A 25,789-nucleotide genomic window follows, 5' to 3' on the forward strand; every position below is an offset into this window, starting at 1 on the left:
ATACACAAAGAGGTAAGCTAACTTGACCAAGATCACATAGCCAAGACTGAAACGCAGGCAGTTTTACTCCACAGTCCAGTGCTCTTAAGTGCTATGCTATCAACTGTCTTTCAATTAGGAATGAATTAACCAACTTGTCATCCCTTTCCAATCTTTCTTTTGGATTACACAAATATATCAAACCCATATAAATCCAGCAATGTAACAGTACTTACTCTGCTTATTGGTAAAATCTAAATTAACGGTAAAACTATCCTTATGTGCTTAAACAATTTCACTAATCTCATGATTTTAGTGGATAAAAATAAGACTGAATTAAGGTTGTAGAGATATCAGAGGTCATTCATAAAATCAATTGTTATTTTCTGGGCATCTAATATGAGCAAAGCACTGGGTTACAGAAGTGACCAAGACAGATGTGGTTCCTGTCCTCAGGGAACTTACATTGTCTTTCTATTTCTATGAATCTTATAAATTGTAACATGTTTTCAAGTAGATGAGATATTGCTAATTAAAAAAAAAAAAAAAAAGCCTAATTCTCTCACCCTGATCAGAAAGACCAGGGTGGCAGTGGGAGAAGATGAAAGAAAATACATATTCCCTTATGGAAAGATGTCATCAGAACTTAAATGTAGTCCTTACATTAAATATGCATACCCTTCAATTAAATCATCACAATTTTCTGTAATAATCATTGTTCATATTCAGATTCAGCTATTATTTATTGAGTATCCACAATATATTTAGAAACCAGGGGTTTTGTTTCCATTTAGATGATGATGATTATGATAATGGCTAAATATAGGGAGCACCTCCTGTTGTGTATCAGACATTGTTCCAAGCACTTTAGAAGTTCTACTCATTTAATCCTCATAATAATCCTATGAGAGAAATCCTATTATTATCCCCAATATACAGACGAGAAAATTGGCACAGAAATGTAAGGAACTTGCCCAAGATCTCAAAACTAGTAATGATGGAGATGCGATTGGATTCCAAGTTGTTTGGCTTGAGGCCACACTCTTGTCTCTCAATTGATGAAATGACATTTCTTTGCTTAGATTTCCTTCAAGATTGTTGCTATGTAAAATTCTTTTTATATCCTCAGAAATTGAATCTCTTAGTAAAATGTCAATTCAAAGCAAAGTATTAAACAATGTTTAATACATAATTCTCACTTACACAAAAAATTTCTAAGTAACACTTTTTTTTAAAGGTACAGATGGTAAATATTTTAGGCTTGTGGGCCACATTGTTGCAATTCAACTCTGCCTCTGTAGTGCTAAAATGGCCATAGACAATTTGCAAATAGATGAGAGTAGCTGTGTTTCAATAAAATTTGGATGTGACAGGGCTGAGTTGCATCATGTCCATTTAAAGCCTTCTTTTATCCACATCTTTCTTTGCTCTTACAATATAAACTACCCTGGTGCCACTATCAGAAATTGTGACATTGTATTTTTAAGCAGAGTAAACTAGCGATCACAGTATATTCTTACCTTAAAATTACAGCTAATAGTTTAGAAAGCGTAAATCTATCTCCACTGTTACTTGGAAATACTGCAGCAAGGATTAAGGTAAAAAGTCCTATCAAGAGAAAAGAATTTCAAAATGGTACATGAGTTTAAATGCTGTCAACATTTTTACTAACAACTTCATTGTTTAAATAAGCAAATTATATACCTAACTTTCAAATTATTTTTGTCACTCTTAGCTAAGAAAATGACTGCAGTTAAGTAATGACTGGACTGAAATGTTTAAAGTTCATGCATAAAATAGCCTCCAAACTAAACCATGTTTATTTCAACAGTACAGATCAAGTACAGTCATAAAATAGCCTTCAAACTAAACTATGTTTATTTCAACAGTACAGATCAAGTACAGTCCTATTTATTTTAAACTAATAGGAAACTTAAATCTTATTCAGAGTAACATGTTGACTTCATCATAATCAAGCTTGTGTCCTAAAGTTATTTTTATTGTTTCAAAAATACTTTTGTCTTCCAGATTTGAAAAGTGATTCAATCTTAAAAATAAAACACCTATCATCGGGCAAATTATAGTTCTGAAATAAGCAATTACATTTTAGCCAAAGGGTCTAGAAAAAGATCTCGGGAAAGTATGTATGAAGGGAAAGGCAACTACAATACAAAGGCCAGCCTATAAAACTGTAATATATTGTTATACAAAAAAATTGTAAATTATTTGAAGGAACATAAACAGCACAGGCTAAGGCATGAAACTACAGTCATGCTTAACAACAGGGATAAATACAGAGAAAATGCGTGTGGTTTGGCAATGTCATCCTTTTGCCACCATCACAGAGCATACTTACACAAACCTAAATGGTATAGCCTACTACACAGCTAGGCTACATGCTATAGCCTATTGCTTGTAGGCTACCAAATTGTATAGCATGTTACTGTATTGAATACTCTAGGCAATTGTAACACAGCGGTAAGTATTTGTGTATCCAAACATATTTAAACATAGAAGAGGTACAGTAAAAATACAGTATTATAATCTTATGGGACCACCACTGTATATACAGTCTGTTGTAGACTGAAACATCATATGTGGCACCTGACTATATACAGATTAAAAGGCAGTTATAATGGACTAATGTATATTAGAACTAATATAAGAAGCTATAACAAGATAAAAATGCTGTATATGTGCACACATATACACCAGAAATATATACACTGATTTATAATGCAGAGTTTTAAAGACAAATTTCTTACCAGAAGTTGAAGATAAAATATTAACTATAGCAACTTGTGTGTCTGAAAGTGCTTCTTGATATGACAAATTTGCCAAAAACCACTAAAGGAAAAGAAAACCAAAGTGAACCCTAATGAAAGACATGTTTACATCTGTCATTACAATTCAGAATTCCCTCTTTTGTTCTCCTCCCAAATACTGTTCTCACAAGATGTTTTAAAAGCTGCTTTGTATTGAAAAACTCACAGGCTCCCAAAAAAGACAAACATTTACAATCAGACCTAAGACCCTGCTACCCAGTTTCCCTTAAAATTTAACAATAGTTGGTTAACAATTAGCATTCAGGTTTTTCTTTTTTTTTTTTTAATGAGAGTAAAATCAAGTATCAAATCAATTTATAAATTTGTTTTATCTAGGCTGGGTGTAGTGGCTCATGCCTGTAATCCCAGCATTTTGGGAGGCTGAGGTGGGTGGATTGCTTGAGCCCAGAAAGACCAGCCTGGGCAACACAGTGAAACCCCGTTTCTACAAAAACAGATACAAAAATAAGCCAGGCGTGGTAGTGCACACCTGTAATCCCAGGTACGCGGGAGACTGAGGTGGGAGGATTACTCGAGCCTGGGAAGTTGAGGCTGCAGAGAGGCATGACTACCTCACTGCACTTCAGCCTAAGTGACAGAGAGACCATGTCTCAAAAAAAAAAAAAAAGAAATTGCTTTATCTAAGTACTGCTGATACTCTGTGAAGTTTATCTAAATCTATTTAAATTTGGGAAAATTCTCCGACATTAGAATAGGTACAGATGAATACAGCATAATGAGAAATCTATTAAACCAGATGATACGCGTGGATATGGATGGTCCTAGCTAGCTAGCCGGATTGAAAAATAAAAGGTTATATTCACTTTGGAAATTTAGACATGTCCTATGAAAATTGTTAATTTACTAGTTAATTGTGATTGCTTTTCTGAATCTCAGTTTGGAGACACAACCCAAAGAGTTCTCATAACTTTGGATACAGTGAAGGAAGCTTTCCAGCTATCAGGACTTTTTTTAAAAAAATTCTTTCTTCTCTTCCACTTATCTAGGTTAGGATGGAGAATAAGAAATAATACTTTTGGCCAGGTGTGGTGGCTCACGCCTGTAATCCCAGCACTTTGGGAGGCTGAGACGGGCGGATCACGAGGTCAGGAGATCGAGACCATCCTGGCTAACAACGGTGACACCCCCTCTCTACTAAAAATACAAAAAATTAGCCGGGCGTGGTGGTGGGCGCCTGTAGTCCCAGCTACTCAGGAGGCTGAGGCAGGAGAATGTGTGAACCCAGGAGGCGGAGCTTGCAGTAAGCTGAGATCGTACCACCACACTCCAGCCTGGGCAACAGAGTGAGACTCCGTTTCAAAAAAAAAAAAAAAAAAAAGGAAATAATACTTTTTTTGATGAAGGCTGGCAGGATGTGTGTGTGTCCAAAGTTCAGTAATTTTCACTGATAATTCATCCATTTTTTGTGGATAACACTTTTTTACTATCTGAAACAATGCAACTATGAATATCTTAATTCTAGTACATGCCTGCCACCTGGTACATAAGTACATGAGTGTCACCAAAGCATATACTAAGAGGTGGATTGCTGGGTCAAGTAAAGTAAACTAACGGCTAGACTAATTGTTTTTGGTGTCTCTGCTACTTACACTGGTTGACTTGAAGAGTTATCCCACTAAATCACTTATCTCTATTAAGACAGGAACATCTCTCTATCTCTCTCAGAGCTTGTGGCTGAGTAGTATTACACTAGTATTCACACGGCAAAGAAGCAGTAGAGACACATGATTGTAGAGCACTATCAGAAGGCAGCAGATGGCTGAGAGCCTCGTAGTCTCCATTCAGTCTATACTGTACTCAAGGCTAAAGCCAGAATGAAATTATGGCAATGTGGTTCTGATTCCATCTGCAACCCTTTGATTTCCTAGATAATTTCACATGCCTATCTAGATAAAACGAGGTAACAATTGATGGGCAATATCAAACATATATGGCAAGAGAAGCCACAATCTGCGTGCAGATGAAGTGCTAGAAAAGAAGACCCAACCCTTAATTTTATCTGTCAAAGGTTTTCTCCATGAACAGAAAAGGCTCAGAGTGATTGTTAGCTTTCTTGACCCACTTCTCTTACTATTTTTATACTTAAATATTGTCCTCATTTTCCAAACAACCTCACTGGTCCATGCTAATGCAAGGTAAATAAATAAAAACAGATCACTTAGATAAGAAGCATTCAAGAATCATAAGAATCCTTCATTAGCTGTGAACTCTTTCCAGAATAACCTTTCCATTCTCTACCTCTCACCAAACACCATTCTCTGGCTATTGTTTCCACGGCACCCTCATCACAAAAAAAGACCCATCTCAACCATCCTCCAATAAAAATTGTCCATACAACGTCTGCCTTCATTATTTCAGAGTTGAGGACAACAACTTACGAATAATTATAGCAAATAATTAATACATTTCATAATTTCATTAGTAGTAATTCATTTATAAAGTGTCATAAAACACTAATATTTGACAAAAATTGTGTATGTTCAAGGTATATAACATGATTTAATATATATATAACATTGTCTACTGATTACTATAGTCAAATTAGCACATCCATCATCACAAGTAGTTACCATTTTTCTGTGTGTATATGTGATGAACACACTTAAGAATCTGCTCTTATCAAATTACAAGAATATAGTACTGTTATCTGAAGTCTCCATACACATTAGTTCCCAAAACTTATTTATCTTATAATTGAAATTATGTACTCTTTGACCAACACGTCCCCATTTCCCTACCATTCTACTCTCTGGCAACCACCATTCTACTCTTTGCTTCTATTTTAGATTCTACATACATAAGTGAGATCATATTTGTGAGTATTTGACATTCTATGCCTAGCTTATTTCATTTAGCATAATGTCTTCCAGGTTTGTCCATGTTGTTGCAAATGGCAGGATTTCCTTCTTTTTATAGCTGAATAATATTACATTATGTTCAGCCATGAAAATGTACTATATATATTCATCCATCGATAGACACTCAGGTTGTTCCCATATCTTGTCTATGATGAATACTGTAAAATAAACATTGAGGTGCAGACATCTCTTTGAGATACTGATTTCATTTACTTTGGATATGTAGTAAGAGATATTCTTGATAAAGCCAGTATCACCTAAATTATATTTTACAGAAAAAAAAAAAAACTAGTAAGACAAAAGATATTCAAAGAAGACTGGTAAATACAGTAATCATTAACTCCTTTTAATCTACACTGTCCAGTACATTAGACACTAGCCACTCATGGCTACTGAGCAATTGAAATTGGCTGGTCTGAACTGAAAAGTGCTTTAAGTATAATGCATACTGGGTTTAGAAGATTTTAGTACAAAAAAAAAAATGTAAACTATCTCATCAATAATTTTTACATCAATAACATGTTGAAATAATATTTTTACATATAGTGGGTTAAATACAAATATAATATTGAAATTGATAACATCTGTTTCCTTTTCCTTTTTTAAATGCATCTACTAGATAATTTAAAACTATGTTTGTGGCCTGCATTTGAGGCTCATGTTATATTTCTATTGAACAGCACTGCTCTTAACCTTATCTAAAGCCTATCATTTTATTAAGCTAGATTTCTAAAAAGGTAAGTTTTCTCTCAGTATCTGCAGGGGATTGGGTCCAGGACCCCAACCCCAGAGGTATCAAAATCCAAAGATGCTCAAGTCCCTTACATAAAATGGCAATGGCATTTGGATACAACCTACACACATCCTCCCATATACTTTAAATCATCTCTAGATTACTTGTACCTAAGACAACGTAAACAGTTTTTGTGCTATTGTTTTTTAATCTCTATTATTTTTATTGTTGTATTGCTGTTCTTCTATTTTTTCACCTTCACTATTTTTGATCTGAAGTTGGTTGGATCCAAGGAGGCAGAACTCAAGGATTTGGAGGACAAACTGTATGTCTGGACTATATTCCTCTGACTTCCCAAAGGAATGCCTTTATTTTAGTGATAACTTGATTAATAATATTCTGCTAGGTAAATCAAAAGAAAATCTTTGGAATTTGCAGTATGATAATTACATATATAATAAAAATAGTTTAAAGTCTCATACATTCATGTTATTTTATTAGTTGGGGTCTCTGCTTGTTTTAAATGAGTGTAAGGCAGGACTAAAATGTATTAATTATATGCTACTCAGTTTTCAAAGGAGATGTGTAATAAAAGCATCTATAGTTGACCCTTGAACAACATGGGGATTGGGGGACCAACCCTCAGGCAATAAAAAAAATCTGCTATAACTTTTGACTCCCCTAAAATGTAGCTACTGATAGACTACTGGTGACTGGAAACCCTACCAATAACATAAGTAATGATTAACAGATATTTTGTATGTTATATGTAGTGTATACTATATGCTTATAATAAAGAAAGCTAGAGAAAAGAAATGCTATTAAGAAAATCATAAGAAAGAATATATTTACTACTCATTAAGTAGAAATTAATCATCACATAAAGGTCTTCATCCTTGTCATCTTCATGTTGCGTAAGAAGCCTGGGAAAGAGAAGGGACTGGTCTTGCTGTTTTAGGTGTGGCAGAGATAGATGAAAATCCGTGTGTAAGCATACCTGCGCAACACAGACCCATGTTGTTCAAGGACCAATTGTATATGGTGAAAATTAAAACAAGAGTAAAAAGATCAGAGCCAGATTAAATGGGTAATGGAGTGGGAGCTGGCTGTGGAATGTGATGATTATATCAGAAACTTCAGTTTAAAGGAAGAAAGCTACTTCAGGCGAGCATACAACTTATCTGTAGGCAAAAAGGCAGGGAGGCAATAGGAAAACCTGAGTTACACAGCTTATTGTCTGTTAAAAGGAACTATCTCCCTTCCTTGGAAACAGCAAACTTTTTCCTAACTTAAAACTCTGAGAGAAATGTATTATGTAAATTGCTATGTAACAACACTAGTCTTTATAGCAGATTTAAAGGTATGTGCAGATAATAGCGTTTTTAAAAATTATTTTTTGAAATTATAATATACATAAAATAGGCCATTTGGATCATTTTTAAGTGTACAGTTAGTGGCATAAAGTGCATTCACATTGTTGTGCAACCATCACCCCATCCATCCACAGGATTTTTTTCTCTTTTTTTTGAGACAGAGTCTCGCTCAGTCACCCAGGCTGGAGTGCATGGCGCAATCTCGGCTCACTGCAACCTCTGCCTCCTGTGTTCAAGCGATTCTCCTGCCTCAGCCTCCTGACTAGCTGAGACTACAGGCGCGCACCACCACGCCCAGCTAATTTTTGTATTTTTAGTAGAGACGGGTTTTCACCATGTTGGCCAGGATGGTCTTGATCTCTTCACCTCGTGATTCACCCGCCTCAGCCTTCCAAAGTGCTGGGATTACGGCCGTGAGCCACCGCGCCTGGCCAGATTTTTTCATCTTATAAAACTGAAACTATCTGTTAGTTTTCTGCTTTCACAATGTATTTTAAGTTGCTATTTTTCAAAGACAATTTATGGTCAAAGTGACCCAAGCATCTATTGACAGAATAATGAATAAACAAAAGATGGTGTATCTGTACAATGAAATATTATTCTGCCTTCAAAAGAAAGGAAATTCTGACACAAGTTACAACCTGGATGAACCCGGAGGACATTATGCTAAGTGAAATAAACCAGTCTCAAAAAGACAAATGCTGTATGATTCCACTCAACATGAGGTACTAATGAGTAGTCAAATCCATAGAAACAGAAACAGAAACAGAGTAGTGGTTGCCAGGGGCTGGGAGTGGTGGGAAAGAAGAGTTATTGTTTAACGGATAGTTTCAGTTTTATAAGATGAAAAAATTCTGTGGATGGATGGGGTGATGGTTGCACAACAATGTGAACGTACTTTATGCCACTAACTGTACACTTAAAAATGATCAGGGCCAGGAGTGGTGGCTTATGCCTGTAATCCCAACACTTCGGGAGGCTGAGGCAGGGGGGATCACCTGAGGTCGGGAGTGCGAGACCAGCCTGACCAACATGGAGAAACCCCGTCTCTACTAAAAACACAAAATTAGCTGGCTGTAGTGGCGCATGCCTGTAATCCCAGCTACTCAGGGGGCTGAGGCAGGAGAATTGCTTGAACCCAGGAGGCAGAGGTTGTGGTGAGCCGAGATAGCGCCATTGCATCCCAGCCTGGGCAACAAGAGCAAAACTCCGTTTAAAAAAAAGAAAAAATGATCAAAATGGTGTATTTTATGTATACTTTATTATAATTTCAAAAATTAATTCTTAAAAGGCTATTATCTTACATATCCTCAAATCTGCTATAAAGAATAGTGTTATTAGTAGAGCCAGGGAATGGAGAAAAATGGACTATTTAATGAGTATGAAAGGCAAAATCATGACGTTAAAAAAATTTTATAATCAGGCTAATAACACTGATATAAGCATTTCATTATTTAGGGTTTTAAGATGCTCGGTATAAATTTGAATCTTAAAGGCTCATATTTTAAAACCTTGGATCAGGCTACTTCCAATGATGTATACATAAAATAGCACAGAAATTCATTTTTTAAATTCTACATGTTGGAGTTCTCACTAACTCAGACAAGTTTCTAATCCCAACTTAGCACAAAATAACAATACTTTGTTTACTCCATCATTATTCTATGTGAAATCTTAAGCACATTTTTCAGTTTCTATCTTAAAAAAGTAAGAAACTGTAAATAATACAACCAGAAATTCTGTAGAAATATACCGAGTACTTGACAAAATAATACTTAACCTCATTTATATGAATATAAAACTGCAAAACACTTATTTGAAAAAAATCAATGCATACAGTAAACTCTTATCTGGATATTTACTAACCTTTGTATATACATATATCATAGTGGAAAATAACTCTATTCACAATTTTGACCATGAGGCAATGCTAAATTCTGAAGAACTTCCCAAACTGTGTATGTTCAAAAGTTTGTGCATATATATAAATAGCTGAAGTGTTATAGGACTTATTGAATGCCAACTCTTTGAGGTATATCAAGCATTTACTAATTTTGATACCCTAACTTCCTACAGGTCTCAAACAGCAGAGTTTAAAGTCATGATTAAACAACCTAATTGTCTCACACTTCCATCCTATATTGTTAGTATATATACTGTCTTAAAATTCAAGTTTCAAATACCATATGCAAACACATCATAAAAAGACCTACCACAAAGCAAAAAAAAAAGCTAATTTTTGCTACTTGAGTTGCAGTAAGTTTCCCCACAGTTTTCAGTATGGATTCTTGTTCTTTCACAGGATATGACATTCGAGACAACTTTGCTTCCAATGCATGGCTTGACGGAAGCTGTCGAATCTCCATGATATTACTGAACCTCACACGAGACTTTTTGGGGGCTTAAAAGGAAAAGCATAATACGAAAAAATTAAATAATTCCTCTCCAACAAAAGTCACAAGTTTTAATTTACTGATAAATGTATAAGTTCATCTATGATCAGAGTAAGACAGTCAAAGTAAACCAGAGGTATATCATTACCTGAGACAACTTTGTTCACTTAAAAGAGTTAAAAGGAAAAATGTTTTCATCTGCAAAAATGTTGTAAAAGGTTTAAAATGAGACCAATATTTGAACAAGTTTCTGCAATTGTGTACTGTATATACACAACTGCCTATTTCAGGATTTTAGTTGATTACTATTTTAGTATTTCTAGTAAAACTTTATTTGGATTTTTCCTCATGCATAACCAATTTATGAGAATTCGTTTCCTGGGCAAGCACACAGAACAATTCTCTATAGGTCTATTCCTCGCAAGGGAAATTATGGATAAATACTGCACCTTATGTTAAAGGTGGCATTCTTTACTAAATTCACAGAAGCAGCAAAACTCTTATAATTTGCTATTAGGCTCTTTGAGGGCATATTTAAGAGGATATTATTTGTTTAAAAAAGTATATATATATATATATATGCGTGTGATGCGTGTGTGTATATGTGTGTATACATATATATGATGAAACCATAGAGATCTCTGGTATTTGGAAATTATTTCCAGTTGAAATAATACAAAAATGATTATACTATATTAGATTCACAATCCAGTCAAAGTTCTAGAAGACTTTAGGCTGAGATAACACCACATGGAGCAGAATTGCTAGGTGTTTCAGTCAACCCACATCATCACTAAGTTCTGAAGTGGCTTGAATAAAGCTAAATTCCTACCCATTTCTAAGTTTTGCTTACTTTTTTCAGTATCAATGTTTGTGCTCTCAGGTTTTTCACTTGGAAGATCATGGAATTTCACAGGAACATACAGAGGTTCACTCTGGAATATAACAGAAAAGAATATAAACAACAAATATAAAAGCTAATATACTGGTTAAAATTTAAACGAATGGTACGTAGACATAAATACCATCTAAAACATGGTTGTTCACCACCAAGTTTAAACAGCAATTTTCAAGACTTAAAAAAGGAAACTCAACAGATCCATACAGGTACAATGACAGAAAAGAATCCAGTTTACAGTTTAGAAATGTAATATAACAGCATTGGCATATTATGATATCTAATATTTAAATGTCATAAAAACATATCTCTTTCTTAGCTAACAGATTCTATCTCAGCTAACAGATTATCTTTCATTCCTTTTCATTCATTTAACAAATGCTTATTGACCTCCTACTAGGTCAGCTGCTGTTCTACATCCTGGGGATATAAGGGTGAATAAAAGCAGTCTCTTCCTCAGTGATCATGCAGTCTAACAGGGAAGGCAGATAACAAACTGATAACCAGGTATATAGTATGTATTTATATTTACTAAATTGTCTCCTCTTATATTAACTAAAATTCTTGAAGACCTTTACACAAAATAGCTACTAGGTACCAGTTCTTACTATCTATTGAGTACCAACTCTAGAGCAGTTAAACATATATTTCTCATTAGTCCTCACAATAATTTTATAGAATATGGCCGGTGCAGTGGTTCATGCCTGTAATCCCAGAACTTCGGGAGGCTGAGGCGGGCAGATCACTTGATGTCAGGAGTTTGAGAGCAGCCTGGCCAACATGGTGAAACCCCATCTCTACTAAAATACAAAAATTAGCTGAGCGTGGTGATGTGTGCCTGTAATCCCAGCTACTCATGAGGTGGAGGCAGGAGAATCGCTTGAAACCAGGAGGCGGAGATTGCAGTGAGCTGAGATTCTGCCACTGCACTCCAGCCTGGGTGACAGAGCGAGACTCCATCTCAAAATAATAATAATATTAACAATTTTAGAGAATAAAGCTGAGATACAAAGTAATCAGGTAGTAGACAAAAGAATTAAAGCCAGGTTTGTCTAACCATGCTCCAAAGGTCCATATTTTCAGGTAGTTATAAATTCCTCAACTGTTTTTGCAAATGTTCTTCAGATGATCTATATTTAAGGTACAAATCTCCAACTAGGCTAATTCCTTAAAATTAACAGAACTTTTTTTTACTTCTTTGATGTCTCTTTTAACTCCTGGTATAGAGCTCTACCAATTAAAAAATGTATATATTCAGTAAATGAAGGGACAGTAGGTTTGGAAATAGACATAATCTCTTTGTTATACTGAAGTTTTCACTATAGCATCTGGCCTAGAGCAATTTGACATATCCATCTTACAGATAATAGCAAGAATTAGTACAAGAGTAGTCAGAAGAGCAGGCTGTCATCTCAACTCTGTCTTCTGTACTGATAGAGACAAATGATATTAAATTATGTTATTGATGCTTAAAATCCCAGGAAAAAAAAAATTCTTCATAGTACCTATTAACCTACTCTGCATGCCACTGTAGCTCTAACAAACAGAGAGGCAAACAAGAAAACTGTTCTGGGAGTAAGGTCACCAAGCCAGTGCTTCACAAATTGGTATTAAATTTTAGAGTAATTACAATTTTTCTCAGATAAAATGCCATGTTTGGAAAGAAAACAAGTATCATTAAAAATACATTTTACAGAGATGCCACCCTGAGCAACACAGCAAGACCATGTTTCTAAAAAATAAAAATCAAAAGCTAGTGGTGGAGTATGCTTCTATTTAGGAGGCTGAGACAAGGGGATCGTTTAAGCCCAGCAGTTCAAAGTTACAAGGAGCCATAACACTGCCACTGTACTCCATCCCAGGCAACAGAGCAAGACCCTGTCTCTAAAATGAAATCTAAAAATAAAAAATAAAAGAAGAGGTGCCTAAGTGATCATCTTAAAAAAAACAGATTTTTATATACTACCTCTCCAACTAGACTATAAATGCTTAAAATAAGTGACTACGTCAATTACTTTACTTGCTTATTACCTGTCCCCTCGCAAATACGCACACACTCACACACTAGAACAAAGCTGTATCTTCAGAGCCTAGAACAAGTGTTTAACACATATTTGTCACTGTAAAAAATTTGTGGAATACACAAACAAATAATTTGCCTACATAGTCTCAGTGTCAAAAATATTTGTCTCTAAATGACAATAATAACGTGCATGAAGTAAAAAAGTTGGTTAGTAACAAACGATTGTCCTTTATTATTTTCACTCCTGAACCAGTTTCCCCTTCCCCTCTCTCTTCAGAGGTAGCTAAATTGCTTACCTCTAGGCCCAGGTATCCCTAAGGAGAAAAAAAGTACCAAATTACAATCCTCATGATAGGCACCCAATATTGAGCCATATCTATGTTGTAACATAGCTTTGCTAACATCAAAACTGTTTCAGTTTTTCCTACCATGGCTCAACCCCACCTCTCCATTCCTGACAAAAAAAGAAGCACTTACCAAAGAACTGTTCATAGTTGTATCTGTTGTGCAAGCAGCAAAGTAACCTTCAGCATCTGCAAACTAAATACAGATAACAAGGTATAAAATCCAATTCAATTTATATTACACTGTAGGACTAGTCAGACATGACTCAAATAAATAGAAGCAAAAATCCAGAATCAACCTATAAGAGTATAACTGTTACTAACAATAATAGCAGCTAATGCCACATATTCACCATTGTGAGGTAGGTATTATCTTCATTTTATGGATGAAAACTTTGAGGCTGAGAGATTTTTAATCCTGACAGTCAGGATTAAAACCCAAGTTAGTCTAAAACCAAAGCTTATGCCCTTTTCACAACACTATTATAATATTTCAGATAAGTAGGGAAAGGAGGGATAGGTTAGTTAAAAAGGCAAGTAACAGGCCAAGGCTGGTGGATCATCTGAGGTCAGGAGTTCAAGACTAGCCTGACCAACATGGTGAAACTCTGTCTCTACTAAAAATACAAAAAAATTAGCTAAGGGTGTTGGCACATGCCTGTAATCTCAGCAACTCAGGAGGCTGAGACAGGAGAATCACTTCAACTCTGAAAGTGGAGGCTGCAGTGAGCCAAGATCGTGCCACTGTACTCCAGCCTGGGCGGCAAGACTACGTCTCGAAAAAAAAAAAAAAAGAAAAGGGAAGAAACATCGCAGTATCTCAGTATTATGATGAAATTAGTTTTGACCTCAAAAACCTCCGAATGAGGCCAAGCGTGGTGGCTCACACCTGTAATCCCAGCTCGATGGGAGGCTGAGGTGGGTGAATCACTTGAGGTTAGGAGTTTGAGACCAGCTTGGCCAACATGGTGAAACCCCATCTCTATTAAAAAATGCAAAAATTAGCTGGGCACAGTGGCGTGTGTCTGTAATCCCAACTACTCAAGAGGCTGAGGCAGGGGAATCGCTTGAACCAGGACACGGAGGTTGCAGTGAGCTGAGATCACGCCACTGCACTCCAATCTGGGCCACAGAGCAAGATTCCGTCTCAAAAAGAAAAAAAAAAAAAACCCTGAATGAATTTCAAGGTTTGGACCACACTTTGAGAATCACTGTGCTAATGCTATATAAGTATGATTTCATTTCATATCCATAGCTAGTCTATTATTATCTCTGCTGAAAGTCTGAAGAGGTTAAAAAACTTGCCCAAGGTCAAAAGTTGGCAAGTGATAGAACAAGATTCAAGCACTACAGCCCCATGCTGTAAAAGAACCCTAAAAAATCAATAACAAAAAGGGAGTCACTGTAGAAAAATAAGACGCAGACAACAAATACAAGAGTTCTACTTTCCAAAAAATATATGAGAAAGTAACCAAAAACATGCACATTAAATAAGCTATCATCATTGTTCACCTGTCAAGTTGCCAAATGTTGTGATGTTGGTAAGGGTTCAATCATGAGATTTAATGAATGTTTAATAAGGGTTTAATTATATACTGCTAACAGAGATAAGAATTAATGCAACCATTACAGATGGTAATTTAGCAATAAGAATTAAAAGCTTTAAAACTGACATTACTTGGCCGGGTGCAGTGGCTCACACCTGTAGTCCCAGCACTCTGGGAGGCCGAGGTGGGTGGATTGCTTGAGGTCAGGAGTTCAAGACCAGCCTGACCAACATGGTGAAACCCCGTCTCTACTACAAATACAAAAATTAGTCGGGCATGGTGGTGGGCGCGTGTAATCCCAGCTACTCAGGAGGCTGAGGCATGAGAATCACTTGAACCCAGGAGGCAGAGGTTGCAGTGAGCCGAGATCACGTGACTGCACTCCAGCCTGGGCAAGAGTGTGAGACTCTGTCTCAACAACAACAACAAAAAATGAATGAAGTACAGAAACACTACAACATGGATAAACCTTAAAAAGAAACATTCCATTTTCGTTTTTATTTTTTTTGAGACAGTCTCACTCTGTCACCCAGACAGGAGTGCAGTGGCTCAATCTCTGCTCGCTGTAACCTTCACCTCCCAACTTCAAGCAATTCTCGTGCCTCAGCCTCCCAACTAGCTGGGATTATAGGAATGCACTGCCATTACTGGCTAATTTTTTGTATTTTTAGTAGAGACAGAGTTTCACCATGTTAGCCAGGCCACTCTCAAACTCCTGGCCTCAAGTGATCCACCCACCTCAGCTTCCTCAAGTGCTGGAACAATAGGCATGAGCCACCGCACCAGGCCCAATTCCATTTTTGTAAAAAATAAAAAATACACACATGAAAAGAATGGTAGGATATATGTCAAAATATTATCAGTGGTTATTCCTTGAATGGTAGAATTTATTTTCTTCTTTTTGTTTCTCTGTATTTTCTAAATTTTCAACAACATACCTATGCTAATACACATACAATTTATCCCTACATGTGATATTATGATGTATATATAATTTCTACAATGTATATGTATTACTTTTGCGAAGTAAAGAAATACGTACTTATATTTTTGGTAAGTTAAATTTGTGTGTGCACATGAGTATACATTTGCAGGCTTCCCCTAAATTTTAAAAAAAAATTTAATGTTATTTATTTATTTATTTATTTATTTAGAGATGGAGTTTCACTCTGTCACCAGGCTGGAGTGCAGTGGCATGATCTCAGCTCACTGCAACCTCTGACTCCCGAGTCCAAGTAATTCTCCTGCCTCAGCCTCCTGAGTAGCTGGGACTACAGGAGCACGCCACCATGCCCAGTTAAGTTTTGTATTCTTAGTAGAGACGGGGTTTCATCACGTTGGCCAGGATGGTCTTGATCTCCTGACCTCATGATTCGCCCACCTCAGCCTCCAAAAGTGCTGGGATAAGAGGCATGAGCTACTGTGGCCCAGGCAGGTCTTGAACTCCTGAGGCTCAAGAGATCTGCCTGCCTTGGCCTTCCAATGTGCTGGGATTACAGGCATGAGCCACCAAGCCCAGCTTTAAAATACAATTATTGAAAGCCCCTGATGGCAGGGTGCAGTGGCTCAGGCCTGTAACCCCAGCACTTTGGGAGGCCAAGACAGTGGACTACCTGAGGCCAGACTTTGAGATCAGCCTGAGCAACATAGTGAGACACTGTCTCTACAAAAAATACAAAAATTAGTGGGGTGTGGTATTGTGTGGCTATGTACTCAGCTACTTGAGAGACTGAGGCAAGTGGATTGCTTGAGCCCAGGAGTTCAAGGTTATAGCAAACTATGATTAAACCACTGTACTCCAGCCTGGGCAACAAAGTGAGACCGTGTCTCTAAATATAAATCAGTAATTTAAAAAAGAGTGTGCTTATTAGATAAGACAAGAAACAAACAATACTATTTTAACCCACAAAAAATAATATACATGAAAGAAAAAGATTAATAGAGACAGAAAATAATATAGTGGTTACTAGGGTTTGGAGGGAAGAATGAATAGGGGTTATTTTTAAGTCTGTGTACAGACTTTCTGTCTAGGATGATAAAAAATTCTGGAGCTGATAGTTGTACAGAAAGAGAATGCACTTAATGCCACTAGTATACATTTAAAAATAGTTAAAATGGTATATTTCACATTATATATATTTTAACATAATAAAGAATTTTTTAAAAGGATTAATATAAGAAACAGTTTTATAATTCTTCATTCTCAATAATTCAAAATTTCTACTTCTATAAAGAAGATATATCATTATATAAACTCATATTTCTTTCAACACTATGAATGAGCATGTTATATTACATCAATCAAGGAATATAGTTTGATTAGCCAAACATCTAAAATATGTATGGAAATATGAGATTTTCATTTTAATACATAAAACTTTGAATTTTTTTGTTTCCAGAATCCACCTAACAATTAGAGGATACTCATCCAATCTGCAAAGACTCTTGACATTCTGCTTATTCCTTACTTTCATCTTCATCGCCACATTAATTGATTTGGACTAACTCAACAATTTTTAACAACTCAGGAAACGTCATGGAGTAAGAGTTCTCACAAAATATTCTGATACTACTTGATTAGAAGAATAAATTTAAAATTCTGGACAAAAGCAGGTTTCCTTATATCATCTTCACTCACTTAACTGAACAACTTAAAATATGACTCTCCTTAAAGAAACTAATACATCTTTAAACTTTGAAAAAATATACGTATACCCCCTTCCCAACAGACACTTAAAATTAAAAACTTACAAAAGCAGCATGCTTTCCGCGAAGTCCTCTTGTACACTGTTGTCTCCATGGCTTCCAAATAATAAAGCCCAAAAGGTACAAAACAAACATAGATGTTTTTGCAAAGGTGCTGAAGAATGGTTTGTTGTACTGGGTAAAAACATACTGCAGAGGAAAAAGTTACACAGACAACTTTGAGATGATCTTAAACCTTATTACGCATCTCCAAAATAAAGTCACTACATGATTTTTAACTCTTCAGAAGTTCACTTGGAAAGAAAAAGTCAAAGGGATTACAAAAATATTTTAGATTCATTTCTGAATACTGTATTTACCTTGCATACAAAAGGATATCACCAAACAAAACAGCAACAACCTGCTAAAACAAGTTTGGTTTAACATTCATTGAAACCTACTATGAAACAGTGCCTATACTAGGAGCTAAAGAAAAATAAGACAGGGTCAGGCGTGGTGGCTCACGCCAATAATCCCAGCACTTGGGGAGACCAAGACAGGCAGATTGCTTGAGCCCAGAATTTCAAGACCACCTGGGCAACATGGCAAAACTCTGTCTCTGCAACAAAATAGAAAAATTAGCCAGGCGTGGTGGCATGCGCCTACAGTCCCAGCTACTTGGGAGGCTGAAGCAGGAGGATCCCTTGAGTTCACAAAGGTTGAGGCTGCAGTGAGCCACGATCAAGGCACTGCACTCCAGCCTGGGCAACAGAGCAAGACCCTATTTCATAAAGAAAAAAAAGAGAGAAATAAGGGAAGTTATCCTGCCCTTGGGGAGCTTAACATCTAATAGAGGAGACATATATATGAAGACAATAAGCATAATGTGCCAAGTAACAAGAGAGGGGTTCAGGATACCATGGGAGCACCAAAAGGAAACTGACAAATTTCAACGTTATGGACGTTTCCCAAGGGAGACTGATGTTTTCTGTTTGTTTGTTTTTAGTGTATCGTGAATATAAACTCACAATTTTTTATATCCTAAGAAAATTCCTAGTTATATCCACTAAAAAGGCATAGAAAAAAATGACAATCCAGGAGGAAAATGCAACTCTAGGATGTAAACGGTGGTCCACGCCATTTTACACTAAAAGAAACAATGGCTCTGGCCAGGCACAGTGGCTCACATCTATAATCCCAGCACTTTGGGAAGCCAAGGTAGGTGGATCGCTTGAAGTCAGGAGTTCAAGATCAGCCTGGCCAACATGGTGAAACCCAGTCTCTACTAAAAATACAAAAATTAGCTGAGCATGGTGGCAGGTGCCTATAATCCCAGCTACTCGGAAAGCTGAGGCAGGAGAATTGCTTGAACCTGGGAGGCAGAGGTTGCAGTGAGCCGAGATCGCACCATTGCACTCCAGCCTAGGTGACAAGAGCAAAAATCCATCTCAAAAAAAAAAAAAAAAAGATTAATAAGGCCATATTAAAAAGACTTAAAGAATTCCAGCTAATAAATACAGAGGGAATAACTCAAAAAAAAAAAAAAATCACAATTTTGCAACCCCTAATGAAATACTTTATCTACACAACTTAAACGTGGATATTCAACTATTACCTAAAAGTTGATGAGGAACTTTATAGTACTTAAATTGGCATCATCTAAAGTGAGACTTGCAGTCATTAATCTTATGCTGGAATGTTACAGGAAGTACTCAGTACCCCAAAGTATTCTTTCCTGAAAACTAAACCTAAATCAAGACTTTACACCTAACTACCACTTTACAAGAAGTGAAAAATAACAAGTTAAATGATACCCCAAGGAAACAATCAGCTAAATCCAGAATGTGTGATACATCCAATAGGAAAAATGACCCAGTTTCTCCAACAAATTAATGATATGATAAAAAAAAAAAGGAGGGAAGATACAGTTAAGGAATAAAAGTGACTTAAAAGATATCACAAATGCAATGCGTGATCTTTGTTTAGATCCTAACAAACTTAAGTGAAAAAAAAGTCCTTGACACCACTGCAGAAAACTGGACTGGAGAAAACTGAACATGAACTGGATATCAGATGATCTTAAGGAATTACAGTTAATTTTGTTAACTATGTTAATGGCATAGTGATTATGTTTAAGAAAATTAAAAGTCCTTTTCAGTTTCAAGTAAATAGGAAAGAAATTGTGGGTGAAATGACATGTGACATATGCTTTAAAATATGCTTTAAAATGCTCCAGGAAAAAAAGTTTTGAGGAGAGGTTGATACGGTTGGCAAATCTGGTTAACTGCTAAAGGTAAGTAATGAACACAAGGAGATTCATTATAATATTCTACTTTGTATATGTTAGAAAATATCCATAATAAAAAGACTGATTTTCTTTTTGAAATACACACTTTACCTCCAAAGTTTGCTTTTTCTTTTTCTTTTTTGAGAAGGAGTTTCACTTTTGTTGCCCAAGCTGGAATGCAATGGCATGATCTGGCTCACTGCAACCTCTGCCTCCCAGGTTCAAGCGATTCTCCTGCCTCAGCCTCCTGAGAAACGGGGATTACAGGCACCCACCACCACACCCAGCTAGTTTTTGTATTTTTAGTAGAGACTGGGTTTCACCATGTTGGCCAGGCTGGTCTCGAACTCCTGACCTCAGGTGATCCACCCACCGCATCCTCCCTAAGTGCTGGGATTACAGGCATGAGCCACCGCGCCCGGCCCTATCTCCAAAGTTTAATGAGCATATCTGGTTGAAGAAGTAGAGACATTACATATACTCTTGAATAACGGGATTATAAAACATCCTCTTACTAAAATATTTTACTTTAAAACAATAAAGATAAGTTGAGTTTTTTTCTCCAGTTTCATTAAAGTACAACTGACAAATACCAAATATATGTACTTTTTACAACATGGTGTTTTGATACATGTACACACTGTGAAATGATTACCACAAACAACAAATTTTTTCTTTTCTACTTTGCTTAGATATGGTTAAATTATAGTTTAACCAGGTGCTATTTTGACCTAAATTTTATTAACTGATAAATAAAAACAAACTATTTATTTTAAATGAAAATAAAATTTAAAAGGTAGATTTAGTTCCCTGTCAATATCAAAGACATTTCTTTGAGGTAAAAGTACAAAATGTTCACCTAAAAGAAGGTTATAGAAGAGCGAAAAATATATGGCCTATTCGATTCCAGAGACTAACTCTAAAAAGTATAAAAACTTATATACTTGGCCGGGCACAGTGGCTCATGCCTGTAATCCTAGCACTTTGGGAGGCCAAGGTGGGAGGATCACGAGGTCAGGAGTTCGAGACCAGTCTGACCAACATGGTGAAACCCCATCTCTACTAAAAATACAAAAATTAGCCTGGCGTGGTGGGGCACTCCTATAATCCCAGCTATTCAGGGGGTTGGGGCAAGAGAATCACTTGAACCCGGGAGGTGGAGGTTGCAGTGAGCCGAGATCACGCCACTGCACTCCAGCCTGGGCAAGAGAGCAAGATTCCATCTCAAAAAAAAAAAAACTTATATACTCATAGAATACAATGCCAATGTCAATATTTACTTAGCTACAATATGAGAAGACCTGAGTATTAAACTGCTTCTTTTGAAAGTTAGATTCATTTTATAAATGCCAGTTTCCTGCTCTATATTCGCCTTAAAATTGCAACATAGAAGTTGAAATGCAGACTTCTGAAAATAAAAGTTGCTTTTTATAGGGATCATTAACCAAGCACAAGAAAGTATACAAGTAGAAAGAAAAACTAGCTTGCAAATTCAAAAGGCCACATTACTACCAATAGGTCGTCAATAAAGATACAATTTAACTCAAGGAAATTGTAAAGATACAACTTAACTGTAGGCAAATTATGAGGTATACCAAGCACCTCATAATAAGGTTTGAGTCAGCAAGCATAAATGTGGATGCAACCACTCATGGGCATAACAGTGACCTACACATGAAAACTCATTATTTTTACTCATTTGTCCAAAAGCACGCTGAACTTTCTACTAAGTGGTGACATTGTTTTGCATCCTGATAGTTATTTCACTAAAAATAATAGTCACAGAAAGAATTTGAATTTAGAAAAAAAGCCAAGAGTAACACTTTCAAATATAAGAAAATATGCATAGTCTCTCTAAGTAACCCTCCCTAAAAGATACAAGAAAACTGTATGAAGCAATAAAAAAGATCATCCTTTCAGTTTTAACTTCAAGTGGCAATCATTCAATATTTTTTAAAAATTCGATAGTATATGAGATACTGCTTTGAGAAAGCAGGAGATTGTAATGGCTAGAGTTACTGCAGATTAACAGTAACATTGTGGCTGTAAGGTAACATCATTCCTGGACCAAAGGTACGTACCGAAGTAAGTTCGGAGGACGCAACCCATAGCACATCAACAAGCAGCAGAATAACAATCCCAAGAGCCATTCGCCTGCGCTGAGTGAAACCACTGTTCTGGGAATTCATTCGGTTCATGATAAACACACACACCATTTGCAGTCTGTTGTTTAGAAAATACAGATCACATTAGAGATGATTTTAGAAAAATAACCATTAAAATCAGAAAATTAGTATAACAGAAACATCGAACATTTGTTAGCTAATGTTCAGTGTGAAAGCTACATAGCGGATAAGCATGTGGAATCTACCTGGTCTTAAGAGCCTGTCTGAGATCCTCAAGAGCAATGCCGGAAAACTTGGCAGATCTCAGTCTAAAAGGAGGTGAAGAACTCAGCACCCCTAAAAACAACCATGAAATTACGCTAAGAAAACGTCAGTAACTCAAGGTAAGATTCATCACATCGTTTTTTACTCTTCACCTTCAAACTGAAAGCAAATCAAAGAAAAGGACCAAAATGTGTTAAACATACTTGCCACCTTTCTCAGTACTTTCATGGTATCCACTGTACGCTTCAGATTATCCTTAGAGAGATACGCGATACCGGGCGGGCAGGGAGGAGGAGTAATATACAACATAAGGCACATTTAAGAATAGTTAACTACTAGAAAATAGCTTCTCTGAGTTTCACAAACACAGAACTCCATTCACCTCTCCACCCAGAGGAATCCATCCCCGGGGACAGCGTCTAGACACTGTTTCTAAACGTGTCTTTTCTGTCCCTGATCTCCTGGAGTGGAATTTGGTTATCCGAGAGTAAGTGATTTGTTGTGGATCTTGAAGGCACCTTTCCAATATCCTCAAGTGGTAAAAGAAAAGGATTCTCCACGCTCCTCCACCCACCTCTGTCAAAACATCCAGTCATTTTAAAAGAAACAGCTGGGAAAAGGAATCCTCCTTCTGTTTTGGAGCGGGGAAGACAGCTAAGGCAGTGACGCCTCCCGGAGGAGCCGAGGCGAGGGCGCACGCACGGCTTCCTCAATTGCCAGGGGTGGGCGCAGGACTCGGTGCGCCCCTGTCAGCTCCCGCTCCCTCCACCCCTGGAGACCTTCACGGTTTCGGACAAGGCGCTCCGGCTGCCACCAAGGGCAGGAGGTGGTGCTGTTGGTGGGCACTCCGTCCCGGTTTGGGCTCCGGTGATGTCGGGGCCCTTCCCTGCCTGCCTACCTGGCCTTCCTGCCCCGCGATGGCGTCGTGGCGGCACCATGAGCGGACCGGCCAGGCCCCGCAGCCGCCCAGCGCCACGGCTGCGGCCTCGGACTCACAGAGCTGTCACGGCGCCTGACATCGCGCCGCACTGGAGGCCCAGCTCCTGAAGCCGCGGTGCCCCTCAGGGAGAGGCTGCTGACACCACCCAACTCCACTCGGCCCAGGAGGGCGTGGAGCGGGTGAGGGGAAGGGACAGCTCAGTCAGCGATGGCCGCGGAGACCCGGGGTTCTGCTCTGGCCCCGGCCCCGCCCCCGGCTTGCCCTCCGCGCAGCCCCGCCCCCCCAGCCGAAAGCGGTGGCACGTCATAGAGGCGCGACGGCGGACTGCGCGTGGGCGCGCATCCAGCGTGGCGTGGCAGAGGCTAGGGAAGTAATGCGAGGCGCTCGCACCGAGCTAGGATACACTGCGGCGAGGCGAAAGAAGAGCGAAGATAGGAGGAAGGAAGTAGGGCGAGGTGGAGGAAGAAGAGGAAAGCGAGCGTGGGTGTCTGGGGCAGAGCGTTGGACGAGGGAGTGCCAAACCTCCGCCCGCCTTGGAACGAAAGCTGGCAGCTCCGTTTCACAAACTGCGAACCTGAAACTTTGGATATCCCTTTCTGCACAGCCGAAACGCAAAGTGGCTTAGAGTACTTTTGATTCTTGAAACCTTTTGTATATAAACAAGATCTCAGCTCTAGGAGTTACAAACTACATCCTAGGGCAAGCTACTTCAACTTCTCTGGCCCTCGGTTTCTTTATCTACATGATGATAGTACCTGCCACATTCGGTTTTTGTGTATATGCCAGGATTGCATGAGTTTACGTATGTGAAGGGCTTAGATCAATTCATGGCACATAAAAAGAACCTCACAAATGTTAGCAATTTTTTGTTTGTTTGTTTTGAGACAGAGTCTCACTCTGCCACCCAGGCTGGAGTGCAGTGGCACAATCACAGCTCACTGCAACCTCTGCTTCCCGGGGTCAAGCGATTCTCCAGCCTCAGCTTCCAATGTATCCGGGACTAGAGGCGCAAGCCACCAATGCCAGGCTAATTTTTATATTTTTTAGTAGAGACGGGGTTTCGCCATGTTGGCCAGGCTGGTCTCCTACTCCTGGTCTTAAGTGATCCGCCCGCCTCGAGCTCGCGATGTGCTGGGATTATAGGCGTGAGCCACCACGCCCTGCCAAATGTTGGCGATTATTAAACTGTATATAGACTTGTTCCTTAAATATTTTGACTATTCCATGGGAAAGGTTTGTCCAGCATCCTGATTTCTATCTAGAAGACAAAAACAAGACTAAAGCGTTCTGTAATTTAACATCTTGGTCAGATCGTGTGAAGAAATTAAGTTTTCTTACTCTTACAGTCACGATGTAGTGTACCTCTTACCTTTTAAGTCTTGTTTCAGTGAAGTGGAATGCATATTCTAGCGACTAATAAAACAATGCCAATAAACATTTTAATTGATCGAATCAGTTTCAAATAAACTATAAGCATCAAACACCTCTAATAAATCATTCAGAAACCTATTGTGGGCCGGGCGCGGTGGCTCAAGCCTGTAATCCCAGCACTTTGGGAGGCCGAGACGGGCGGATCACGAGGTCAGGAGATCGAGACCATCCTGGCTAACACGGTGAAACCCCGTCTCTACTAAAAATACAAAAACTAGCTGGGCGAGGTGGCGGGCGCCTGTAGTCCCAGCTACTCGGGAGGCTGAGGCAGGAGAATGGCGTAAACCCGGAGGCGGAGCTTGCAGTGAGCTGAGATCCGGCCACTGCACTCCAGTCCGGGCGACAGAGCGAGACTCCGCCTCAAAAAAAAAAAAAAAAAAGAAACCTATTGTGCAGAGCAAAAAAAAAAAACCTTAACCAACTACTTGGTATGACTACTTAGGGGAAATTTCGTCGCAGACATTAATCATATTATTCCAGCACCAGTTTCTTTTTGTATTTCGTTAGCATTCTTTAGGATATCAGCCCGTAAGACGCCTAAGAATTCTTTATGCTAATATTTGATGTATAGTCTGAAAAAATAATAGCATTATAAATATCTCTCAGAATCTTAAGAGTCAGGAAAGCTAGATACCAATTCTTAATCTGATTACAATTTGTTATGTAATCTTGAGGATTATTCTACTCTCTACTGTGCCTCAGTTTCTTCTATAAATATGAGTTTCTGAATTAAAATATTGTAAATGATAGTACTGTGTAAGTTACCATTATTACCACCTGTTTCCAGACCATCTGTTAAAGGACAAGCTGTGGATATTCTTGTAACGGATAAAGTAATTCTGGCAGACTGTCTTCAGCTAGTCTCAAAACCTAGTTTAACTTCCATTAATATCTTTTCCCTGGGTTATTTAAGAGAAATTCCACGGGACTGCTGTAACATAGGCCCTAGTGTGTTTCTGTGCTGTGGCACCATCCTGAGCATCTCAGGCATTCCTTTTTTTGTCCTTATGTCTATGTCTTACCCAAGGCTAAATCTTCAACTGTGTAATATCAAATGTAAGT

At 37.9% G+C, this 25,789-nt stretch overlaps 1 protein-coding gene across 3 annotated transcripts in view; it reads right to left on the minus strand.

Annotated features, from left to right (window-relative positions):
• Positions 1 to 23,686, minus strand: part of SLC35F5 (solute carrier family 35 member F5) — a 47,816-nt gene extending 24,130 nt beyond the window's left edge. For 2 of the 3 annotated variants that reach the window (XM_033231716.1, XM_033231715.1), the window contains exons 1-9: positions 23,255 to 23,686; positions 22,338 to 22,428; positions 22,048 to 22,189; positions 17,746 to 17,889; positions 13,581 to 13,643; positions 11,036 to 11,117; positions 10,003 to 10,190; positions 2,745 to 2,826; positions 1,500 to 1,587 (exon numbers count right to left, since the gene is read on the minus strand). In XM_033231716.1, the coding sequence (XP_033087607.1) occupies positions 1,500 to 1,587; positions 2,745 to 2,826; positions 10,003 to 10,190; positions 11,036 to 11,117; positions 13,581 to 13,643; positions 17,746 to 17,889; positions 22,048 to 22,189; positions 22,338 to 22,428; positions 23,255 to 23,294 (920 nt within the window). In that variant the 5' untranslated portion in view covers positions 23,295 to 23,686. Of the gene's footprint in view, positions 1 to 1,499; positions 1,588 to 2,744; positions 2,827 to 10,002; positions 10,191 to 11,035; positions 11,118 to 13,580; positions 13,644 to 17,745; positions 17,890 to 22,047; positions 22,190 to 22,337; positions 22,429 to 22,559; positions 22,612 to 23,254 lie in introns of all 3 variants that reach the window. The other variant, XM_033231717.1, reaches the window with a different exon arrangement.
• Between the last annotated feature and the right edge of the window lie 2,103 nt (positions 23,687 to 25,789).

This window comes from Trachypithecus francoisi, unplaced genomic scaffold, assembly GCF_009764315.1.
Source record: "Trachypithecus francoisi isolate TF-2019V2 unplaced genomic scaffold, Tfra_2.0 Lachesis_group13, whole genome shotgun sequence".
NCBI classification, from domain to species: Eukaryota; Metazoa; Chordata; class Mammalia; order Primates; family Cercopithecidae; genus Trachypithecus; species Trachypithecus francoisi.